Here is a 24,502-nt window from a genome sequence, read left to right on the forward strand (position 1 = left end):
CCTAGATGAAATCCCTGTGGATTTCACAACACAACACAAATATTCAGAGCTTGCTCATGACTAGGTAGGTGTCTTGTTTTATTTGGTCGATTCCGACCAGCTACTCTGGTGGGAATGGCGGGATGAATGAATCCAAAGCAAGTCTGACTCCATTCTATCTATACTCTGTTTTCTTAGTTGAACAACCTCTATTGAAATCACTGTACATGCATGCCCCATGTATTGTTTCTAATACATAGATTTATTTCTGGTGGCCTGCCACCACATATTGATCTTCCCTTTTCCCCCCTATTTAAAATGGTTTAAATCATATTCCATTATGTGCGCACACAGGGCAATGCTTTTCTTTCTCCCTCCCAACACACTTACAACGGCCCATCTGTTAATAGCCCCACCTCTCCATGTACAATCTCAATCAAAACATGATCACTAAGAGTTCACTAATAGTTAGTATCATGAACACCACTGCCCAAATTTGTCCTAAACTGATGCATTAAAGTTAACTCTGAGAAGCTAGTCTAACTATGTTCTTAACACAACACCGCCCTTCTTAAACTCTTCAAATATCTTCAGCAAGCATATGAGGAGCCTAGCTAGCTAAGGATAGCTGTAAGTTAACGTAAAAATACAGCTTGGTTGACCAGATTATTACACTGTACTTAGCTTCTAGTCAATATCCACTGCTCATTTGCCACAAAGTACATTGTGCAAAAATATTTGTAGCGAAGCAGCTTATGTACTTTGGCATTAAGTTAGTCATTTAAAAGTGTGTGTGTGACTCCTTCCCTCCACCCTCGCCAAAAACGATCTAATCTTGTGGGAAACACCCAAGTCTCATTCGATTTTTCTACTCATTTGGGTCCCCAAGAGTGAAGTCTATCATCTCCTTCTATCTTTCTTCATCCATCTTCCACATTGCCAGGTTCTCTCTTGGAACACTGGTTCACAGAATTCAATTCACAGATCCCCCTGCTGAGAATAGCAATTGCAACAGATGGATTACTTTCACTCGATATGTGTGCGTGTGTGTGTGTGTGTGTCTGTGTGTGTGCGCTTGTCAAATGCAAAGTAGTAATGCTGTGTGATGCCAAAATAAGAGCCCCACACTGTGTGACCTACATCCTGTCTTTCTCTGGGATCTTAAAACATAATTATAAAACATCTTAAAAAACATCACCGCATGGGGCATTCTTGGTTTCACTCAAAATCACTCACGTCTCCTTTTCTCCCACAATGCCTTGCTCTTTCTCATGTGCGTTTACGCAGAAGTTTCCGCAAGTGTACATGTGTGTGCGTGATGTCTACAGTTGCGCACATTTGGGTGCGGAAAAAAACGGCGGATGTGGGCATGTTTGCAGCTGTGTGTTTCCATCCAAGTGTGTGAACAATCGCGGCCCCTCACGGGTCACATGACCTCTGACTCTCGGGGGTCTCTGGTCTGTCAATATTGGAATGAGTCAGGCCAGCAGGAAAGGAGCTATAACGGATAGTACCATAGGAGAACACACACCCAAAACCGAATGAACCAACATATAAACAAATGTAGCAGTAACACCTGTGATACGCCCCGCACGTATCAATATTCACAGGCAGGGAACCAGACGGCTACCTGTATCCTACCTTTTGTTCCCTGTGATGTGAAAGGAGCCAATTAACCTGGTTATACAACCGCGTTGCCCATAGGCAGTGGCAGTCACTTTAAAGGCTGCAGGTCTGGTGTGTCATGACTATAAGAAGTCAACCAAGTCAGCGAGCAGGATACAATTACTGTCTCATCGACAGAACCCTAATGACACGGAAATCGTTGTCAAGTGATCGTTTTTGAGGCTACTGCATTCTGCAAATTTCAGGTGTTTAGGGCGTATATCAGCCGATAAGGATAGGTGACCGATTTATCGGTGCACCATTTATATGTCTATATATATAGACACCCATACAAACACACACACATACCTACGTATGTATAATATATACATACACGAACAAGGGCCCCTTTGGAGGAGACATGGTGCACCGCAGCCCATAGCACTGTCTCTATATCTGGATATTGATTGGGTTACATAATGATGACCAAACTCAAACGCAAAAGAGGGAGCAAAAAAGGGAGGTGGGCGAAGAGAGGGACAGGAGTGCGGGAGTGGGACTCTCACAGGGCTCTGATTCAGAACTATTTAGGGCCCCAGAAGCCTCATGCTCAACCGTGGCCTTCCTTCCAACCCTGTGGGCCCACACAGTCCTCTCCCTCCCTCCCTCTCTCTCCCCCTCTCTCTCCCCCTCTCTCTCTCTCTCTCTCTCTCTCTCTCTCTCTCTCTCTCTCTCTCTCTCTCTCTCTCTCTCTCTCTCTCTCTCTCTCTCTCTCTCTCTCTCTCTCTCTCTCTCTCTCTCTCTCTCTCTCTCTCTCTCTCTCTCTCTCTCTCTCTCTCTCTCTCTCTCTCTCTCTCTCTCTCTCTCTCACCTGTCCTATAAGCCATTTCAGAGTGAACAGAGACGTGGAGGTTGATTGTCAGGGTTTATTTTCCATGTATGAAGCTAATTGTGTGAAAAACTAATTGTGTGTCCACGTCGTGTGTGTGTGTGTGTGTGTGTGTGTGTGTGTGTGTGTGTGTGTGTGTGTGTGTGTGTGTGTATGTGTGTTTGTCCACGTCATGCGTGTGTTTGAAGATACTGGCGCTTACACCACTGTAAAAGCTTCAATATTCAGTCAAATTGCCTCTAATGATCTCACAATAGAATAGTTATTTTTGGCTGCCCTGTTCCGTTGATACGTGGCTGAGCAATATGGGAAATATACGGCTTTATCGACCCTGGTATCCTGGATATTTGAAATTAAACACATTCATATCTGCTATGTAATGAGCCACATGTGGTTTTCTTTATTCTGGTTTGACAATCAAAGGGTGCATGGTCAAATGTGAGATTCAATGACCTTACTGATTTCTTAAATTACCTCTAAATAAAGTGCTATTTAAATTGATATAATATTATTTGAATTATTATTAAAGCAGTTTAAACTTGGAGGATTTATCTTGTAAACTGCAAAAAGTGCATTTAACATCTAGACAGGGATATTAGTCATATTTATCATTATGGTTGTTACCAATAATAAATCAGCATCATCATAAAATCTGTAATTATTCTTATTACCAGAAAGATAAGGCCTTTTTTCTATTTGAAAACAGATGCAGATTCAACTGACCAACCAAACACATGGTAAAGTAGCCAGCCAATAGGATGCCTCTGACCTGCTTGACCTTGTTAAGCTCCTCCTCTGTCACGAGATGCAGTCTCTGAGACTCAGCCAGTTGAACCTGGGGAGGAGAATAAGGTGCGACGAATGCTTCATTTAGATCAAACTTCAATAAATTTTACCTGACGGTACCTCACGGTCACATTGCAGTCTGTAAGTGACCATAGCCATAGAAAAATATTTTTTTCCTTAGTCCATAGGCTTACTACCATTGGAAGTGGTACAGTCTGCTATCGGCACAAGGGAAATTGCCATGATGTGAATCATGGCAATTATGGCAATTCACATTAACTCATGGCAATTCACATTAACTCATGCATTTTGGATAGTTAATAGAAAAGCACCTTTGACAGATACAGGTGCCTTAGGAAGCTATAATTTTAAGGTAATTTGAAAGAAATTACCTAGCTATCCATCAGCTATGAGAGTGAATTGCTGGGTTCTAACCAATCAGGGCATGTCTTCCCTGATTGGTTCAGAGAATCCATCTTGGCTGTCGTTGCAAGGTGTGTGAATGCAATGGCTCGTCTAATTTTCCATCTCTCAAATCGTACCCACAGCACATACATTTAAAAGCCTCCGTATTTCAAAGAGCGTTGTCAGGACGATAAGTTTGTTGTTGAAATGTGTGGGAGTTTGGTGAGGTTAAAGGATTCAGGCGGAGGATTTAGATGTTGCTGATAGAACTTTTTTCAGGGGGAGTGAGGGCAGGAAATGTACCTGTAACTTCTGGATCTCTCTCAGCGCCTCGATGTGGTCCTTCCTCAGTCGCTCCATCTCTTCCAGATCGTCAGAGTCTGACAGTGATGGCTACACAGACAGACACACAGACAGACACACACACACACACACACACACACACACACACACACACACACACACACACACACACACACACACACACACAAACACACACACACACACACACACACACACACACACACACACACAGAAGAAGATATCAGTAGAGCACGCTGTTTCTGTTGGGTTGGTCTCTAGCAGTACACCCTGAAATATCGTTAACCACGATTTGCATTATTTAACAGGCTGGCTGGTGGACTTAATATTATTTTATTTTAAGATGAGGATGCCTGGAGTGACTCAGAGGAAATAATAGAACGATAAAATAAAACAAAACATCAAATATCATTATGATATTCGTACAAAAAAAACTATTTAACGGATGTAACCTTTCTGTATTCCATTTGTGAATCTATATAGGGTCCATATTTCGTACCATTGAATTAAAATGTTTAGAGGGTTCGTCACTACATGTTCCTTTACTGACCTTATGGCACTAACTAAGCACGGAAGCCAACACGAGCACAATGGAAAATACAACGTAGACACTCGGCACGCATGTTCTGATCTGCTGACACTGTTAATAAAGGTCAACCAATACCCCGATCAATACTTTAGAGTGGAAGCATAAACAACGGGGAAACAACAGAGGGAACAGTCAACAAAATACTGTAGACAATTTTTGCTAGCACATATTAAGTCAAAGACTAATGCTAATCAGGCTCAAAAGGAAGAGACTATGCTTTGTTTACCGAAGTTTTGTTCAAGATTCAGAGGAGAATGTTTTATACTCATTTATATTATAATTATTGATATCTATGCATTGTATATATATATATATATGATATTTTAATTGTTAATTACGAGCTTTAAATCAGAAATCTGCTTATTTGTTGTACATTTTCAGATGAAATCGTCTTTCTACTATACTTGTGTAAGTAAACATATAGCTTTATCCCATCGGTTTTTACAAAACTTATTCATGAAGCCCTTTTAGTTTCTTTGTAGTCACTCCAATCTTTGTTCTCAGCCTTTCGTCTTTTACCTGCCAAATGGTCAAATCTATCAACCAAGTTGGTGGCAGGTTTTGATTTTGTACATTCTAAGTCCCTTTGAATAACAACATTTGCTAAAGTCACTTTGAATAAATGTGTTTGCTAAAAGTTCACCTGAGTAATGCTGTTTAACTGCTGTCTTAGTAGCCTCTGATAGATGCCCTATATGTGGAAGTATATAAATGAAATATGGAGATTTGTGTACCAGTGGGTTTGTGGGAGACTCTAGAAGACTGGACAGGTCATCAGAGGAGAACTTGGACCCCACCTGGGACACTGGCACACCATCCTGAAGCTGGGGCTTGAAGAGCTCCTTGGACAGGCTCTCAAACTCTACCCCCACACACATGCACAAGCACACGCACACACACACACACACACACACACACACACACACACACACACACACACACACACAGACACACATAACCACAAACACATATTGAGCAAATAGAAGCAAAAAAACATTGACAAGAACACCCCAAAAAAACAGAACAGAGCCAAAACAGAGCTAGCACAATGTTAACATGGTTTACTGTAACAACTACTTCTACCAACACACATCAGTACGTACACAAAAGGCTGAGCATCACGCTAGCCTAGGGTGTTAGCTTAGCATGTAAACCCTAACCCGAGAAGAACACAGCCATGTGGGCTAACACATGGCTCAGCCACATAGCGAGGCCATGGCCAACAGTGAAGTAGAGGTGGAGGTTGAGGTGGAGGTTAATGTGGGGGTCAAGGTTAGGTTAGGGGCTGCCAGGTCTTACCTGCGTAGGCCACAGTCCCAGCTGTGTCTGCCCGGAGTCGAGACCTCAGTGCCTGCCTCTGTAAATCTGTGGGCTTCAAGCCAAGCACATCCAGAGCCTGGGAACAAACACACACACAGACACACACACACACATACACACAAATGTGTAAACACAACCCGTGATCACACAGCAATGACGGCAATTACACCGACACGCACATAAATCAATAACATACAAAATTACACAACCACACGACATTTATACACACAAACACAAACATAGGTGCAGAGAATGTATCTAAAACACACAAACTTAACATAACACAATGTATCAACCAATACACTGTATATGTTGCTTTTACACAAACACACAGATCACACACATGAGAGAACTCACGCACACACAGGATCACAGCAATGGCATGACTAAATTGAATACAATCCATTGATATTGTTCATGCTGCTTGCTTCTTTCTCTCTCTCTCTCTCTCGCTCACACACACACACACACACTCACAGACACACACACACACACACACACACACACACACACACACACACACAGACACACACACACACACACACACACACACACACACACACACACACACAATCTGATTGTCTGAGTAGGCCATTTGAGACTGATGGCTAATTAAACAATTGAACATTCGAAAAAAACATTGATTTCATTGGCCTTTTTCTCCTAGCCCACTCACTCTTGCACACACACACACACACACACACACACACACACACGCGCGCACACACCCATACACACACATACACACAAACACACGTGCACTCTCTCTCTTCCCCACATACACACACATGGATCCACAGACCTGCTCCAGCCTCTCCAATTTGAGGCGATGTTGGGGGCCGAGGGAGCTCTTCCAGGGGGGGGCCGGGACGTCTGCAGTATGGCCGCTGGGGGGGGGGTCTGGAACCACAGGGAGTGTGGTGCTTGGTATTAGACCTGCTGGTAAAGCCCTGCTTCACCACCAGCAATAATGTTGAGCAGTCATTTCAGAAAAACAACCCTGCAGTGACAACAAATACGCACATTAAATACGCTCTAACCGGCTAGTTAAAGTATTGACATTTTTTGTGTACTCTGATCAGGTTGATTCCACTTCCCTTGCTTTATGCTTAGCATACAAGTGGTTCCAGAATAGGAATCCACCAAGAGTCCCTTTACTGAGCAATGGACAAGACTCTGGCAGTAAGTGACATCACCGAATTCGCTGACGTGAATGAGCAGGTTCCCCTGGTTGACACAGCAGGCCCAGGCTCCGCTCTGCTGTTCCCTTTCTTCAGCCAATCAGACGACAGACCTCCTGCCCGGCTCACTTCCTCTTCCTTCAGGTTACACGCAACGCACCATCTGTCTCTCTCCCTGTATCTTCCTCTCTATTCTGTCTCTTGGTCTCTTTCTCACTCCCTCAGTTATATGTGATAAAAATAAATGGTAAAATGCAGTTCTCGCCCCAAAGTCAGTGAACTAGCCAATAGGAAAACAAAAATAGATGAGGGATAGACAGAGAGAGAAAGTAAGACTGACGCACAACAGAGCGGTTGTACCTGGCCAGGTGTCGATAGCGCTGTCAGTGGAGACACACTTTGGTTCTGTTCTGACGGGTGCCACGTGCACCTACAATTGTTCACAGGAGAACATGGAGGCATTAAAAGGATGTGTGTGTGTCCGTGTGCATATCGATGTGTGTGTGTGTGTGGGTGGTGTAATCGTTCCCATCACCCACACTGTGCTCTCCACGTATAGGGTGTACTGAGAGCTAGGACCCAGAGCATCAACACCTCCTTTTATAGACTGGCCATTGAATTTAATTACATGCTGGCGCCTTTTATTCATCAAAATTAAGAAAGTGGTTTGTCAATTTCACTTTAAGTTAAGTTATCCTTTATTTATCCCTTTTTAGGGGGAAATTCTTCTCTGCTTTTGACCCATCCGGGTAGCCGGTGAACACATACACACACGGAGGTCCACATGGAGGTCCACACACATAGGGGCACACACTTAGGGGCACACACTTAGGGGCACACCGGCACTCCCAGAGCAGTGGGCTGCCGCGGTGCAGCGCCCGGGGAGCAGGTGGGGGTTTCAGGTGCCTTGCTCAACGGCACCTGAAATCCGTGGAGGCTCGGGATTCGAACTGGCCACCCAGTCCAACTCCTTAACCAGTATGCCACGGATGCCCCTTTCACTCACAATTACTAATTCAAACAATAGAAAACCTTAGAACTAACGGCCTACTGAAGCTATATTCAACATATCATTGGTGCCAATTATTTTAATCATTCCTATTACTATTCAGATTCCAGAGAAAATTAAAATAGCAAATAATATCCCTTTTCTGGTGAAAACCCCTAGGTTTGAAGGAGCAGGCCCCCCACCTGGCTGACGTTGAGTACGGGCGGCGTGGGCAGCGCTATGCTGGGCGGGGGGGGGCGTACGGCGACGGGGGGCAGTTTGGTCAAGAGGCCAGCCTGGGAGTGCAGCGGCCCCAACCCTGGAGCCGAGGCCTGGGACACAGTGCCCCCTACAGGCCCCTGCAGGGAGATGGTGGGGCTCTGGGTTTCACTGCTGGAGCCGGACGAAGAGCGCCGCCTGATGAAGGCTATCTCCACCGTGGGGTCCGGTCTGGGGGAGAGGGGGTTTTAAAGCAACAACAGGAAACGGAAATTGATTTTTTAAACCTTGTTTGTTTTGGAGTATGTGTTATTAAGTCCAAGCAGAGTCCAAATCCATGCAAATAGTTAAATAATTAGTCTTAACAACGAGCGCTGGGTGGCGACCTCCAACTATTCCGATTATCACAAATCAGATCAATACGATTCCTCCCCCATATTATGGTTAATCCCGCCCAATTCACATCTTTATTCTGAAAATAATCCAATCACATAAGGACTCTTAAGTTCTTACTGACCTGAGTTTTGTGCTTGCCAGGATGCTCTGAGCCTCCTCATTGCTCGCTCCGATCAAAGACTCCTTGTTGATGGACACAAGCTGGTCCCCTACCTGCAGTCTGCCATCCTGAAAAAGAAAAATACCCACAACAATCAAATTCATTAAATTGTCCATCAACAATATAGAAAGATGGTGGGGCTCATTAAAATAGTAAATATGAGCACCGTCAGAAGAGGATCTTTTACCACACAAGTTTTCCACCCATCAAAATCCCCTTTGGATATTTATCCTTATTTTGAAAGGATCGACAATTTTCTATCAATAACCATTGAAAGTCAACTCAGTCCACTTCAGAGGGTCCAAGGCCCTTGAAACTAGCATATGTATTAATTTACATTCAAATGTTGATGCATACATGTTGCTACCTGAAGTGTATTAGAATCATACCAGGCCATCTGACGGTTCACAGTGGATGTATGTATTCACCTTCTGACAGTCTCCTCCTGGCACCATCTCCTGAATGAAAACCATTGGTCCTTCAGGGCTGTTGGTCCCGCCTTTAATGACAAGCCCTAACCCTGTTCCCTTGGAGACGCATATCAACCGAATGAGACTGTCACTAGGAAGAGGGAACGGAAAGACATAGATTGAGACACAGGGAGAGAGAGGGAAAGAGAGAGAGACATAGCCAGGGAGGAAGAGAGAGAGAGAGAGAGAGAGAGAGAGAGAGAGAGAGAGAGAGAGAGAGAGAGAGAGAGAGAGAGAGAGAGAGAGAGAGAGAGAGAGAGAGAGAGAGAGAGAGAGAGAGGAGGGAGAGGGGGGGGGGGGGGGGAGGGAGAGAGAGAGAGAGAGAGAGAGAGAGAGAGAGAGAGAGAGAGAGAGAGAGAGAGAGAGAGAGAGAGAGAGAGAGAGAGAGAGAGAGAGAGAGAGGGAGAGAGAGAGAGAGAGAGGAGAGAGAGAGAGAGAGAGAGAGAGAGAGAGAAACAATTCTAATTGAAATCGTCTCAGTAATCATTGTCCTTCACTCCCTCTCTGTCTCTGTCACTCCAGAGGATGGAGGTTTAGGCTTTGTCATTTGAAGCATGACGGATGTTTATTTTCTTCAAAGACTCTCGATGTTGGTGGTTGTTGTGAGTTTGGTTTTGTTTGATTGACTGCTTCACAATAGCAATCTGCTGCCGATGGGGCAGAGATAAACAAGCAGCCCACTCATGAGCTCACGCTAGCTCATTGCAGAGGAGGATCGCCTTACAAGTAGCACAGGATGGAACACCTTTGTATGTGATATAAACGTATATGCCGCCATGTTTATGTATTATACATCAGTTATGTGTCTTTGTATATCTTTTAGAATACAGTGTGAACTGTAAAATAATCGGAGAGTATAATGTTAATTATCAGTACTGTGCGGTTACCAGGCGTATACCGCTTACAGGGAGTAGGAGAACAGAGGTTGTGTTACAGTACACCAGGTTAACACAACAACTCATGACCCTTTCTCCGTCGACTGAAAAGTTCTCTCAGCCTGCTTAGAATTTAACATAACCATTTGAATAGAGCATATAAGAAATATAAGATGAGAAAAGATAAAGTTAGAACAAAAAGTACTGTAAAGAAATCCTCAATCCGACAGGCTGGATCTACATATCAGTAGCCCTTAATATAATTAATAAGCATTTACTCAACTTCAACAAAGTCAATTAACAGTTGCCTTAAGGTTTAGTAACACTGAGTTAACATGAGTTAATGCAGTACACACACACACACACCCCTATGCTTATGCATGATTATATTGCATAAGCATAGGGGTTAGGGTTAAGGTTAGGGTTAACCCTATTCAATAATGGTAAAACTTTTACCTAACCCTAACCCTAACCCTAACCCTAACCCTAACCCTAATATGAACACCATAAGTAAAGAGGAAAACCATTAGTTAATTATTACTAGAGCATTAGTTAACTAGTTAGTTAATGCTTAATTCTGCAGTAACTCATGTGAATTAATTGTTAGTTGATGTACCCTTATTGTAAAGCGTTAGCCAATAATCAAATATTATATCCCGATTCTTAAAACAATCACACAGAAACAATCCACTTATTGACAAAAGACATAACATATTGCGGCAGCGGGAGGCCATCTCCTTATGAACCCCATGATCCCAACTCAACCTGGACCCCTCTGTGACCACAGTCCTGGGGTCAGAATTGAGGGAGCTCACCTGAAGACCTGTGGTAGAGGCGTTTGCACAGAGTAGGGGCTGGAGTGGTAGGCAGGCAGCGGGGTGTACGGGGGTCCATGGGTGGAGGCAGAGGTGGTACCCACCCCCTCTTTGGGACTGAGGAGCAGGGGGCTCTCAGAGCGAGAGGAAGAAGACGAGGAGGCTGTGTCCGTCAGCTTCACTGCAGGAGGATGAAGAAGAGAGAGAGAGAGAGAGAGAGAGAGAGAGAGAGAGAGAGAGAGAGAGAGAGAGAGAGAGAGAGAGAGAGGGGGGGGGGGGAGGAAGAGAGAGAGAGAGAGAGAGAGAGAGAGAGAGAGAGAGAGAGAGAGAGAGAGAGAGACACAGATGGAGAGAGAGAGAGAGAGAGAGAGACACAGATGGAGAGAGAGAGAGAGAGAGAGAGAGAGAGATACACAGATGGAGAGAGAGAGAGAGAGAGACACAGATGGAGAGAGAGAGAGAGCAAGAGAGATCGAGAGAGACACAGATGGAGAGAGAGACAGAGACAGACACACACATACATACAGATGGAGAATGACAGAGAGTGGGAGACGGAGAGAGAGATACAGATGGAAAGCGAGAGAGAGAGAGGGGGTGAGAGGGGTGAACAATAGATGATGATGACGATAGCAGAGCCATAGACAGAGTGTAGGAGGGAGAGGTGGATAAAAAAGAAAGACGAGTGAGCGTCAGAGAGAGAGGGAAGGAGACAGCGAGAGAGAGACAGCGGGATAGAGGAACGAGAGCGAGAGAGTGGGAGGTTAGTACATGTAGGGAAAGCATGCAAGTCACATATTGAAAATTAAACAAAATTATCCATAATCTTTACTGCCTCTTTTACCACATAGGTTAGCACTACCACTAAGGGAGATGTGATCACTTAAAACATTGTTCTGGCCCCCATCACCAAGATTTATACCAAATAGTCTTATTTTTTCATATGTATTTCATATTTACCGGTAACAAGATTGGCAAACCGAAGAATCAAAACAAAATATTAAACTGCTGACATAGTCTATATAATATGTTTGTGTGTGTGTGTGTGTGTGTGTGTGTGTGTGTGTGGGTGTGTGTGAGGAGATGAGTGGAGGGGAGTCTTCTGCAAGTGATGGAGGATGATGATGATGATGATGATGAAGCTGACTGTGATGATGTTGAAGGGGATGATGATGGTGATGACGAAGATGATCACGGTGATGACTATGTGAGAGCTGAAGTTAGCAGGAAGGATTAGCGTGTCACCTGTAGAGAGCTGGGTAGGAGAGATCCTTCCGGAATGTCTGCTGACGGTGCTGGACCCGTACTTTTCCATGAACTCTGCAAACTCTCTCCTTAAGGACACAAGCACACAAACACAATTCACACACACACACACACACGCACACATAAACAAACATGCATTCATGCCCGTATGTGCACACACATGCAGTCATGTGCAAACAGACACACACACACACACACATGCAGACAGACACACGTACACACACGCACACAGACCCAGACACAAACACACACTAAAACGTGGGTCAGATAGTTTGAGTTTGATAGATCCAAATAGCTGCAGAAGGTATTTGTCTCCCTCTCATGGACGTTTACCATACCAAACAAACAACCACAACCAAAACAGTTGAATAGATAATTATAATGAATAAATTAAATATATAATTAGTTTATTATTCTAGGTCCTGTTTAGGGCATAGATGGATAGAAGTGTCCAATAAATGCAATTCATATTGAATTAATGTATTACTGCCAACTGCTGGCAACACCACAGCAGCAAAAGTAGCCTACTTTGGAAAGCCGGTGTTCAACATTGACTTTGGTATCACATTGGTATCCAAGTCCCGAGGTAAGACATTAAAGAGGCTTCCTCTGACCTGTGGACTAGAATTACCCACCTCGGACTAGAGTCTTTGAGCTGGCACTGATGCCTGTTGGCATTACACAGGCCAAGTAGTCTCAGGGAAAGTGAGAGCGATTCCACTATGTACTATTTAAACGGATGCCTCATCTTAAGTGACCTACAGTTCCAGTCAGGTTGCCTTTTACCAAGGAGATAAAAGACGATATTCTTTCTGAATAGTTTGATTGCTGGACGATACAGAGGCAGATCAGAAGAGCCAATCTGATGAAGCAGAATACGTAAGACAATTTCTCTACGTTCCGCAAAAAAAAAATAGGATCGGCCCCAGAAAGACTGATCAGAGCGTCCTTATTGAACAACCTAACCACTAAACTATCCTGCCAGATTTCATTGGGTTTGAAGCCGTAGCCACATTCAGAGCCGTATGGCGTGCGTTATTGTTATTGTTATGAAGGATTTGGGAGTTTAATCTGACGCGCTGGTGGTGTGCGATTGTTTTTGCAGGGAGAGGACAGACAGAGGTTGTCGACACATCCGCTGCTGTTGATGGACAACTGAGCTGTTGTCAGGGTTTAAAACCGCACGGTAGGCAAATCTCTGATCTGTTTGGTCTGACTCGGAAGGTGAGTCCACAAGTTTGAGTTGCATCTTTTGCAAAATCTACTCTCTATTAATGCTTTTTCATGTAATGTCACGGTTTTTAACATTAAATGTTTTTAAAAAAGAATATTTTTTCATTGTTGATCAAGGATCTATTGATTGGTCACGGAACGATTTGATCGATCACAGAACAGTCGCTCACATAGTCTTTCCCTAGGTCACTGAATGGATGCCCTGAAGGCTGAATGGTGAAAGAAGCCCAGGTAGGAGAACAGATAAGTTGCGAATTCATTCTCAATGGAAGTCAGCGGTGCGAGGATAAAGAGGGTTACATTTAGCCTAATCCCGTTAGCACGCCCCGGACCCACAGTGTTACATCACAGCTCCTGTTGTGTCCCCGGACTGAACCGGGAACTACAAGAGCAGGAGCATATGACATCACCTCAGACAAACGGACGAAGAAATCTTAAACAATTGATCAATTTAAATATGAGAATACAATGTTTACTGGTCGAGGCCGGAGTATATAATGATTTTCTATTCTGCCGTAGGTACGACTTGAGAGTTGTTAAGAGAGAGCAGAACAGAGCAGAAGACAGCAAGATTTTAGAAAATAAACCCAAACTAAAGCCTTATCACCCTCACTGGCTATGTTTCTCTGCCATTGAGAATGTTGCATTCAGGACCTTGGCATTATGATAGCACTGTGTGCAGACATGTAATTGACAGGCAAGATGGATTTCCCTGAGCAATGAGGGAAGAGAAGTCCTGATTGGTCAGAATTGAGCTGGGCGTGGTCAAACTCTAAATTGTCCAATTCAGAGACAGGAACAGTCAACCACAACAGGTTTTCTCAAGCGAGGTAATATCTTTAATCATTAGCAGATACTTTAACCGACTTGATTTTGTTTTTAAGATGTTAAGGAGCTGGTAGGGGTTAGACATATTGCTGAAGGATGCTATCTACAGGTAGAGTGCGTACATTGGGATTCAAACCAAGAACATTTTAGTTGTGAGTGAATCACCCTGACCAACAGACTATCCTGCCCCTATTTGTATTTATGTACTTATTTGTTATTTGCACTTGATCAATTATTTATTGGCTTATCTATTAAATATGTGGACCAACAGGCTTACTGGTAAATTAGCTAGCTCACCAAACAAATAGGAATTACCGGTAGTTTTAATCCACTCTAAGTAAAATTGGATTGCCGATTCCTTGGAGTCAATCCAGGAACAATCAGATGATTCACCAAGTAAATTGTCAATCCACCGGACAATTTGAGAATGAGCATTTGCAAACAATACTTCGACATGGCTGCTAGAATTGACATCCTCTGATTCATCCAACAATCCTACAGATGCAGAAACCGTTTATAGTGACCTTGAATATTTCCCGCAATTTTAGTTGCATGTTACATTTGTTTACGACCTGAACCCCACAGAACTGTCCGTAGGGTGAAAAGGGAGACTATGGACAAACAGACAGAAAGACAAAGTGACGGACGGATGGCAGGTAGGTCCTGTCCCTATTGTGTCAGGGTCTGTCTCGTCAGTCCGTCCGGCTTGCTGCGGCGGTCTGACAGTGAAAAGCTCGGAGGACAGCGGGCTGCGTCAGGTCGCTAAGCTTTGCTTGTCTCCCGCCCTCTCCAGTAATTCTATGTTCATAATAGCGTATTTCATGGACTAAAAACGCTGTAGAATCAGATAAGCAGCAACTATGAATACTTATTAAAGGTCCACATGGCGTGGGATTCTTGCAGGAATGCGCTGGCATCTTCTTCTTATTCATCCATGCCTGATAAGCAGCTTATGCAGATAGAAATGTTCGCTCTCTCTCTCTCTCTCTCTCTCTCTCTCTCTCTCTCTCTCTCTCTCTCCATCTCTCTCTTTTTACACACACAACACACAACTGCTTCTCTCAAACAACACACATCAGGCCAATTATGATGATCAGAGATGAGCAGTAAGTCGATTGGTATGAAAGAATTATGCCCGTCTCTATAATCTCAAGTACGTTCATTATTTTGGGCAAAACAGTTTCCCTGAAGTTTGTTTATAGAGTGTAACCTGAATATCGGAAATGCCCTTATCATATATCATGTCCCAAAGCAAAAGCAGGACCAGAGGAACCTGGGTATATCCTGGGTATATGTGACTACTGGAGTTAGGGTTAGGGTTAGAATTGGGGGATAAGCATCCCTGTGCAAGATGCTGAACCCCTGCCTGATCCTTAATGACATATCTAAAAAGAAATCCACTGTTGACTGACTTTGGATGACAGTATCTATGAACAGTAAATAGATAGTTGGAACAGTAACAGTGACTGAAGGGTAATATTGACCAATGTTAACACCCTTGGCGAGGCTACAGCTAATAATACGTTAACAGGCAACCGTTTAGCTCATTCTAACTCTTAACTAACTTAACGCGACCCCCACCATCAGGGCATACAGCCAGGAGCTCTCCCAGAGGGGCTGCTAAAGCACCTTGACATACTTAACACTGCCATAAGCCAAACCAAGCAGGGTTCACCTTACATTCTGCTTCGCCCTACAGACTACCAGATTATCCCCCTTGAAGAGAGTGAAGCAGTCAGCAAACGTCGGCCATACAGCGAAACAGTGTTCTGGTAAATTCACCTCTCTGAGATTAGGAATATAAAATGTTGACGTGACAAAAATCACTATGTGTTATACATTACCTGGATTCATTGTCTCTGGCAACCAACAGAGACATGTGATTGGAGTAGGCGGCCGTCCGTAAGATTTCCACCGCCCTATCAGGAGTCAGGGAAGAGACTCAACTTTAAAGAAACTGTGTTAACAGTGGCAATTCGATTTTTATCATGGGACATATTAAGCATCTTTCACTACAGCATGGTACGTTTGCTTGGGACTACAAACCTCTCATTGGTCACACCTATCAGACTGTTATTGTTGACATCCAAAATAAGGTCACCTGACCTAAGGCGACCTGCAACAGAGATTGTGGGGGGAGGGGGGGAGAGAGAGAGAGAGAGAGAGAGAGAGAGAGAGAGAGAGAGAGAGAGAGAGAGAGAGAGAGCGTGATTGGGTCAGTGAGCAACAGATAGACGGACAGGAGAGCAAGGCATAGACATTGAAAGTAAAACAAAAAGATGGAGTCAACATCAAATAGATAAGAGAAAGAGATGGGACAGGTGGAGGCAGCTAGTGGAAGAGAACCAGGCAATTGGAGATTAATAAAAAGGGATATAACATGCCATGATATGATATATCAAGATATATCAGATATTATCTTGTATTACATGATATTGGTCAAAAATAAGACGCATGCGCTCTGAGAACGGGGCTATGGGGAAATGAGCATCGTGCAGGTTCCGGCAGTGTGAGGTACATACATACCATCCTGGTCAGCCAGGCCTCCAGCCACCACCCGCTTGATGTAGACCCCAAAGTCCTCTCCTGTAATCTCACGGTACCCGCCGGTTATTTTCACCCCTAGGTGGGGAGATGACACACAAACATCAACATAACACGACTCTGGTTCAGACAGAGTGCGGCCGGATAGAGACATAGCGTTGTGGAGTATTCTATGGGTGAGGCTGAGAACAAATCAAACCATGCAAGTGCTGCATGAGAAATTTAAAAGGATTTAGGGATTTAGGATTTAGGCATCAGAAACCGGAGGTTAGTTGGAAAATGTAACATTATTTAGTATTATTGGTTGTCAAGGGCATAACTGCATTGTCGGTTAGAGGCTAGAGGCCTGGCGTACAAGCTCAGAGACCGGGATGGCGATGTGCACACTGACCGAGTCCCTTCTTGCAGTCGCAGAACTCCAGTCTCTGCACAGCTCTGTTGATGCCATGTGGTCCCATGATCGTCCTGGGAAGCAGCGATAACAACACTTCAGTTTGCTGAACAAATAATTACAATATCCTCCTCCTCTGTTTAATCCGCTCTTGAAGTGTGGGGAAAGGCATCCCAACAGCGGCAATCCACAGCAGGCGTGATTGCCTTGAGTAGCAATGGTACACACACACACACGCACATGCACATGTGTACACACAGACACACACACACACACAAACAACAACTTCAATTCAACCGTATGCAGAAGTCACTCATACCGTTCAGAGCACCCCCGTCGTGGGCTTAAACAGATTAGTTACTAAAAGGGAGAAGCTCTTCTTTGAAAACTCACCTATGCCAGGTGGGAAAGGGACAAAGCAGAAGAACATTTCTACCAGTTGGTGGTTAGAGATTAGCTGATCCAGCAAGCGATGTTGTCAGGTCCATCATATCAGTGTGTCCTGTGACTCAGATGGCGTGCTTGTGACAACTATATGCTGTAGTCCACAAAAGGCTGTTCAAGTGTGTGTGTGTGTGTGTGTGTGTGTGTGTGTGTGTGTGTGTGTGTGTGTATATGTGTGTGTGTGTGTGTGTGTGTGTGTGTGTGTGTGTGTGTGTGTGTGTGTGTGTGTGTGTGTGTGTGTGTGTGTGTGTGTGTGTGTGTGCGTATGACGTATGAGTGCCTGCATGTGTGTCTGTGTCTGCATGCATGCCTGTGCAAGTCAGGCACAGATCAAATGCTCTACACTTTTTTCTCCTTGGGAATTCATGAATAATATAATAGACTGGCAACTGTAATCCTAATCTGGCTGCATAAACCCTGGCCTTGGAATATTCCCAAGAAACATTTTGTAATTACCCTGAAAAATATTCCTAAAAGGTGCTATACACGACGATGGGTTTTCAAACAATTGCTAGACTAACCGAGAAAAAAATATATTAGAATTTGAATTTAATAGAGCTCCAGATTACAGCTTTGGAACAATTACCGACTTTTTGTGAAATAACGTAACCTTTGATGAATAGTTATGATGGTTTAATAAAAAAATTTTTTTAAAGAATGCAGCAGTTTATCCACATTTGATTTCAGAAATGTATATCTAAGAAAAATAAACAGATGTGTTATGGTACGTAGATAAAGCGATGTCAGACATGTCATTATTTGGGCAGAAGAGTGAATGTGTTCTAATGTGTTTTGGGTGTTTCAATGTAGGTCAAATGTAAAAACGTTTGATATGAAAACTGGTTCCCTAAAAAGGTTCCAATTTCCATTTTATTTGTTTCTTCTCCTTAATTTAGTTATTTTTCCTTTCTCCTCATTTTCATCTTCCTGTAACCCCCTAACCAATTACTGGCAGGTTACAAACAACTCAAATCTTTAAAATAATTCAACTTTAGTTTAGTGCGACCACATCCCTGCCCTCTACAAACCCATATGCCCTTCTGTTGTCCTTCTGCACTCTCTCTCATGGCTCACATGGGATTATGACTTCCACTTCTCCACTATGTAAGAGTTATTCAATGAGAGATTTATCAAGGAAGAGAAGAATTGTCTTAAGAAATTGAAGGATAGTCTTGTAGTGTTTTAGGTGTACTGGACAACCAGCCGAAAGGCCCCAGTTTGATTCCTCATATCTGCAGCCTATTCTAGCCAGCTGCCCACCTCCACTCTGCTCTGAATCCACTGGAAGTCACATTAGATAATTCTAAGTGACACAAAATGACTAAACATAGCAAAAAGCAAGACATGAAAAAGACACAATACCAAAAACGCATCGGAGTACGCCTAGGTCTCTATTTCTCGTCTTTGAATTCATAGAGACTACTTCTCTCTCCGCACTCTTCAAAGAAGGTTACCGCTTAAAAACTCTTATAAACACACGACTCATTTGACAGTCAATGTCATACACAGGCAATATTCTTACTGTTTTGTGAGTAAACGAAAGTTCACTCTTTCGGTTCTGTCTTCTCCCCAGCAACAGATATATCTCCGAGCGCGCCAAACAGATGACAATAACTGACGTAGGCGGGACACAAGGAAGCAATTAAACTGATCACTTAATACCTGGTAATCTGTATTAGCTGCTATGCTAGCGCCTTGTCACGCAGAAGCACGGCCGTGGTTTTAGCGCAGCGGGAACCACCAGCTGTTAAAGCCCTTTTTGAGCGGGAAGACGCTGAAGCTGACACTAGCTACTTTTAGCTTGTGTCGTCTCACTTTTAAATGCACTTGACTATCAAATTTTGCCCATATGTGTGTGTGTGTGTAATTTGTGGGGTCGTCGGCGTTAGCGTAGTCAGATATATTGATATTTGTGACAAGTTGCACGTGGCGACGTTGAAGCAGCCAATAAACAGGTGGCTAAACCCTGGGCAGAACATGTGCAACCAGTTTGTGCGTCCCCATAGTATTGGCGCTCTCTTGTAAAAGCCCGTCCGACATCAAAGTGCACGGAAAAACTAGACAAATACAACTCCACCAGTGCAAAAACCAGAAGGAGGAAAACACAATGAACCAGAGATAAATAGAGAGGAATAGGAAAAAGAACAGAGAAGGATATTACCAAGTTTGAACTTACCAGTAAAGTAGCGAAAGTCCATCGAACCGCTCAGCTGCCTGGGATAGAAATGGCAACGCACACTCAGTCAGAAACATAAAATACTCCCCCCTCCGCCGCGCAACCAGCACCACGCACACACATGCGCTCACACGCACACGCACACTCACCCTCATTAAACACACATCTACGCGTGCAAGTGACACACAGACATGATAAGAGTCAGTTGTTTTGGGGTAGAAGGGGATGCGATGAGACGCCAACAGCGGTTCAAACGAGGTCGGTGTGTGGTACTGCTCGGAGAAATAGAGAGAAAAGTGGGAATCTGCAGAGACCGTGAGAGACACGCGTACCTTTACAGCGCTAATCCCTGCTGCCTCCCGAGTGCCATCGGTTGGGCTGCATGCCTGCTTGTTCCTCGCCCTCCACTGGTACCTAAAATAATTAATATGTATAACATATACAATTATGTATTAATCGATAAGAACAATAAATCAATAAATACCTAAATAGACAGACAAAAAACAGCAATTTAACTCCACCCCACACATACACAAACGCACACACGCTAACACGAACACGCATACACAAACGCACACACGCTAACACGAACACACAGACACAAACACGCACGCGCGCGCGCGCACACACAAACACACACACACACACACACACACACACACACACACACACACACACACACACACAGATGACACAAAATAGTAACATTTTGTTCATTTTAGGATTTATTTATTTTGTTCGGTAGGACTTGATTTTAGAGATTGAGAGAGAGAGAGAGAGAGAGAGAGAGAGAGAGAGAGAGAGAGAGAGAGAGAGAGAGAGAGAGAGAGAGAGAGAGAGAGAGAGAGAGAGAGAGAGAGAGAGAGATTTAGCATTATTAATTATAATAATAATTGTGTATATTGTGTGTGTAATTAGTAAAAAATAAACTGGCCTTTTTGTGTATAATACTATTTATAAAAACTGGGTCCAGGGCTCCAATGGAAGGGAGAGATGGACATTATTTCCTGTGTTGAATATTCAATATTGGTTTACTTTGTTAAACGACGATTTGCGTTCTTCTTTATTGGATTATTAAAAAAGAAGGCCATATTAATAAGACCGCAAATACATTTGTGGGAACAAATTGTGACGGAACCTTTGCAGTGAAGTCTGGTTTCAAGAGGGGACCAGTTATTTGAACGCAACGCTTATGTGTGTTGTCTGCAGTGGTTCATGTTTGGTAATGTCATGTATCGTAACTACAATAATTTCTGAACAGGTAACGTGCTTTTTCACATACAAAATCTCAATATTTCGTGCATTGATGTTGTCAACACAATGAGTTATTTTGTCCTTGTCCTTGAGAAGTTTAAGAAGCACAATAATGTAGCATGTTGCTAATGCAAGTCGTTCTGTGGGAAAGCAGTCCAAGTAAATAATTTAATTTAATACACACTGTCTGTTTGTTTGAAGGCTTGACCTTACAGTACGTTCAATCATTGGACACGCCACGGTACTAGAGTTATGTTATGCGTTTTTGTATAATGTAATGTAGCAAATGTAGAGAGGAAGGTCAACGTAAAGCCTCTTTATATTGTTCAGATTTAGTTCGCCGTATACTTTGTGTTGAGTACGATCATGTAGTCGTAATGAGTACTATATTCGATCCTCAATGTCTGCAGACTAACTTGTAGGTTTCCTAGAGCTCGAACACCATACCAGCTCCTTAATAACATCTATCAAAGTTCACTGTAAGACGCTTGGATAAGCGTCTACTAACGACTTTATACTAAATAAATGCCCTTCTAGCTTTGTAATAGTAGTAGTACTAGTACCCTAACTGATATGTTACCCATTCATTGAACGTGTTTTTGTTTAACTTGGTTTAAACATTCATATGAAATTAGTTTCGCAGAGCTAATAGCTTCTTGAGCTCATTATAATTTTTATGTCTCACAGGTGAACTACCTTTTAGAAGCAGCGGTGGTGACATAATAGCAGCATGCTTCTCCCCTGCGTTCTCCGTGAGCTTTCTCGGTGCTCTACACTGTCGATGCACTGCAGCCGTGTGCTAAGACTACAACAAAAACTACAGCCCAGCGAGAGGGGTCTGCACACTCAGGCCCAGGAGTTCATAGCGCGGCGCATCGGTCTACGATGGAAGCCGCAGACCAGGGGCATCAAGAATAGGAGTAACAAACGCGGGAGCCAGGAGGATGAGTGGAAGAGCAAGAACAAGACGGTGCTGACGTACATCGCTGCGGCCGGCGTGGGGATGATCGGGATCTCGTATGCATCGGTGCCACTCTACAGACTGTACTGCCAGGTATTGATAAACCCGCAAGCCCACCAGAACACTCCGAGGAAAACTCTTGCGTTACAAATCATAGTTTTAATGGGTGTTTTTTTGGTGAGGAACAACAGTTTTGGACAGTTCACTTATTTTCACTTATTACTAACGGTGGTACCTTGGTGGTATTACCTTTTTTTTTAATTTTATTTTATTTTGAGGCATCTTCTTAGTGAAGCCTACAGGTAGACTGCAACCCTCACCACTCCACGATCTACTATCCTGCACGCATCTAAACATAATAATCTACTTTTAATGATATAATAATGAATTCATGTCGAAAGAGAATATTTGACAATTCCTAGATTGATACTTGATCGATACTTCAATACAACAAGTAATTGTAACAAACCCTTCCAAACTGCAGCCATCCTTTTGGTTGAGAACTGGGCTATGCCAGAGACGGTAGGATAAGAAGGTAATGTAGCTGTTGTCCTTGGACAGGCCTCGGGGCTCGGCGGCACGGCCGTGGCGGGCCACGATGCGGACCAGGTGGCGACGATGACACCCGTGAAGGACCGCATCATCAAGATCACCTTCAACGCCGATACGCACGCCAGCATGCAGTGGAACTTCCGTCCGCAGCAGTCCGAGATCTACGTGAGTTTGGCGTGTGAATGTTCTTCCATTGCACAAACTGTGTTGTGTTTGAGTCATGCGTTCTCTAAAGTTGGTTTTATGATATTTCCTGCTTTGTGTCATTGTTTGTTCCTGTTGTTATTGTTAACTTTTTGTTTTACTGTGTGGTTTTTGAACAAAAGAATATCTCCTGAACTAGATCTATTGCCTCTGCGGATGTTATACCAAACATGCAATTTGGGGGCACTGCAAACAAGCGTAACTGACATCACCCTTGACAAAGCATCAAACGTCTGTGTACACTGCTTCTCCAGGTAGTCCCAGGAGAGACGGCTCTGGCCTTTTACAGGGCCAGGAACCCTACTGACAAACCCGTCATCGGCATCTCCACCTACAACGTAGTGCCCTTCGATGCCGGACAGTACTTCAACAAAATCCAGGTCAGGAACCAAATCACACACGTGTCAAATGCACACACACGTACACACGCATCTATCTAAGTCACCCACACTATTTCTTAACACATATTATCAGTCTTAAGGTAATGGAGATCTTACAAGCAGAAGTAAAAAAATGAAGATAACCTTCCTCCCTCCTCCCTCCCCCCTCCTACCTCCTCCTCCCTCCCCCAGTGTTTCTGCTTCGAGGAGCAGCGGCTAAACCCAAAGGAGGAGGTGGACATGCCCGTGTTCTTCTACATCGACCCCGAGTTCGACGAGGACCCACGGATGGCGCGCGTCGACACCATCACCCTCTCCTACACCTTCTTCGAGGCCAAGGAGGGCCAGCCTCTGCCCCCCCTGCCCGGGTACAGCTACAAATGACCTCCCGGCAGACCGCCGGCTCGGTGGAGAGACTCGAACTTTAGGACGTTTGGACAAACTGTCTCAATGGCAATTTTTTTCTATTTGCGATTGTGTTGAGATCAAATCTGTCTAATTATATATATATACATATAGGAGATTACATGATTTTGCATTCTTCAATCATCCAACGGAATCCCTGCCTGATTTAATGTATTTATTTTCCAAAAGTGTCAATTGTAGGGAGAGATGGTGGAAACTACATGGATACTTTGTTTTATGCTGTGTCCTGACACAAAATGTAAAGGGACGACTGGGGTCATGCCACGATGATGGAAGTTGTGTGTTAACAGCTGTAAAATGAGTATGAATGATTGCCCTATGTTTAGGATAACATTGTTTTAAATGTGTAGTACCCTGATCAACCAGCAGAGGACACACAGGTGAAAGTATTGCATAATGCAGTACCTTGCCTGTGTTATTGTAGCAGTCGCGTCTCTATTTAGGCTAAACGGAAGATATATCTTCGATTTATTTGACTCCTAGCAAAAAAAATATTGAAAAACACAAACATCCTTGGTCAATGGAATTGGGCGAGAATTGATGACAATTACTATGCTATATAATGACATTTGAACCCTGGGGAGAATAATAAAGCATCGGTTTCTCAATATCCCCTTATTTTGTTATCGAGGCCAGAAATGTTGTAATACTGGCGATTGTCCACTACTCAATCAGAATCAATCTCATTAATATTCAAGTGACCCTAATACATATTATGTGTGATGGCTGCATGAGCAAAACACGATGCATTTAGATTCGGAAATAATCCAAAATTCTGGTGTGTTAATTCGAGTGGACACCAGCAGTTGTAAAACTATTTCGATTGGACCCCATCCATCCTCATACAC

General features: G+C 43.6%; 2 protein-coding genes across 4 annotated transcripts in view; one reads left to right on the plus strand and one right to left on the minus strand.

The window, feature by feature from the left end:
* Positions 1–20,415, minus strand: part of stxbp4 (syntaxin binding protein 4) — a 43,757-nt gene extending 23,342 nt beyond the window's left edge. Inside the window, exons 1-17 of one of the 3 annotated variants that reach the window (XM_030340727.1) lie at positions 20,210–20,415; positions 19,878–19,915; positions 17,258–17,331; positions 16,849–16,944; positions 16,369–16,438; positions 16,167–16,241; positions 12,241–12,329; positions 10,999–11,179; positions 9,267–9,399; positions 8,800–8,906; positions 8,267–8,513; positions 7,436–7,505; positions 6,697–6,794; positions 5,874–5,970; positions 5,309–5,436; positions 3,968–4,057; positions 3,243–3,308 (exon numbers count right to left, since the gene is read on the minus strand). In XM_030340727.1, coding sequence (XP_030196587.1) covers positions 3,243–3,308; positions 3,968–4,057; positions 5,309–5,436; positions 5,874–5,970; positions 6,697–6,794; positions 7,436–7,505; positions 8,267–8,513; positions 8,800–8,906; positions 9,267–9,399; positions 10,999–11,179; positions 12,241–12,329; positions 16,167–16,241; positions 16,369–16,438; positions 16,849–16,944; positions 17,258–17,324 — 1,614 coding nt within the window. In that variant the 5' untranslated portion in view covers positions 17,325–17,331; positions 19,878–19,915; positions 20,210–20,415. Of the gene's footprint in view, positions 1–3,242; positions 3,309–3,967; positions 4,058–5,308; positions 5,437–5,873; positions 5,971–6,696; positions 6,795–7,435; positions 7,506–8,266; positions 8,514–8,799; positions 8,907–9,266; positions 9,400–10,998; positions 11,180–12,240; positions 12,330–16,166; positions 16,242–16,368; positions 16,439–16,848; positions 16,945–17,257; positions 17,332–19,877; positions 19,916–20,026; positions 20,164–20,209 lie in introns of those variants that run through there. The other 2 variants (XM_030340726.1, XM_030340728.1) reach the window with 2 other exon arrangements.
* A 626-nt stretch (positions 20,416–21,041) lies between these two features.
* On the plus strand, positions 21,042–24,264 carry cox11 (cytochrome c oxidase assembly homolog 11 (yeast)). The gene is made up of 5 exons (XM_030340790.1): positions 21,042–21,138; positions 21,819–22,185; positions 22,654–22,809; positions 23,103–23,228; positions 23,421–24,264. The coding sequence occupies exons 2-5, from the start codon at positions 21,862–21,864 to the stop codon at positions 23,610–23,612; spliced, it is 798 nt and encodes a 265-aa protein (XP_030196650.1). The 5' UTR covers positions 21,042–21,138; positions 21,819–21,861; the 3' UTR covers positions 23,613–24,264.
* Positions 24,265–24,502: the final 238 nt, after the last annotated feature.

Source organism: Gadus morhua, chromosome 18 (genome assembly GCF_902167405.1).
Source record: "Gadus morhua chromosome 18, gadMor3.0, whole genome shotgun sequence".
NCBI lineage: Eukaryota > Metazoa > Chordata > Actinopteri > Gadiformes > Gadidae > Gadus > Gadus morhua.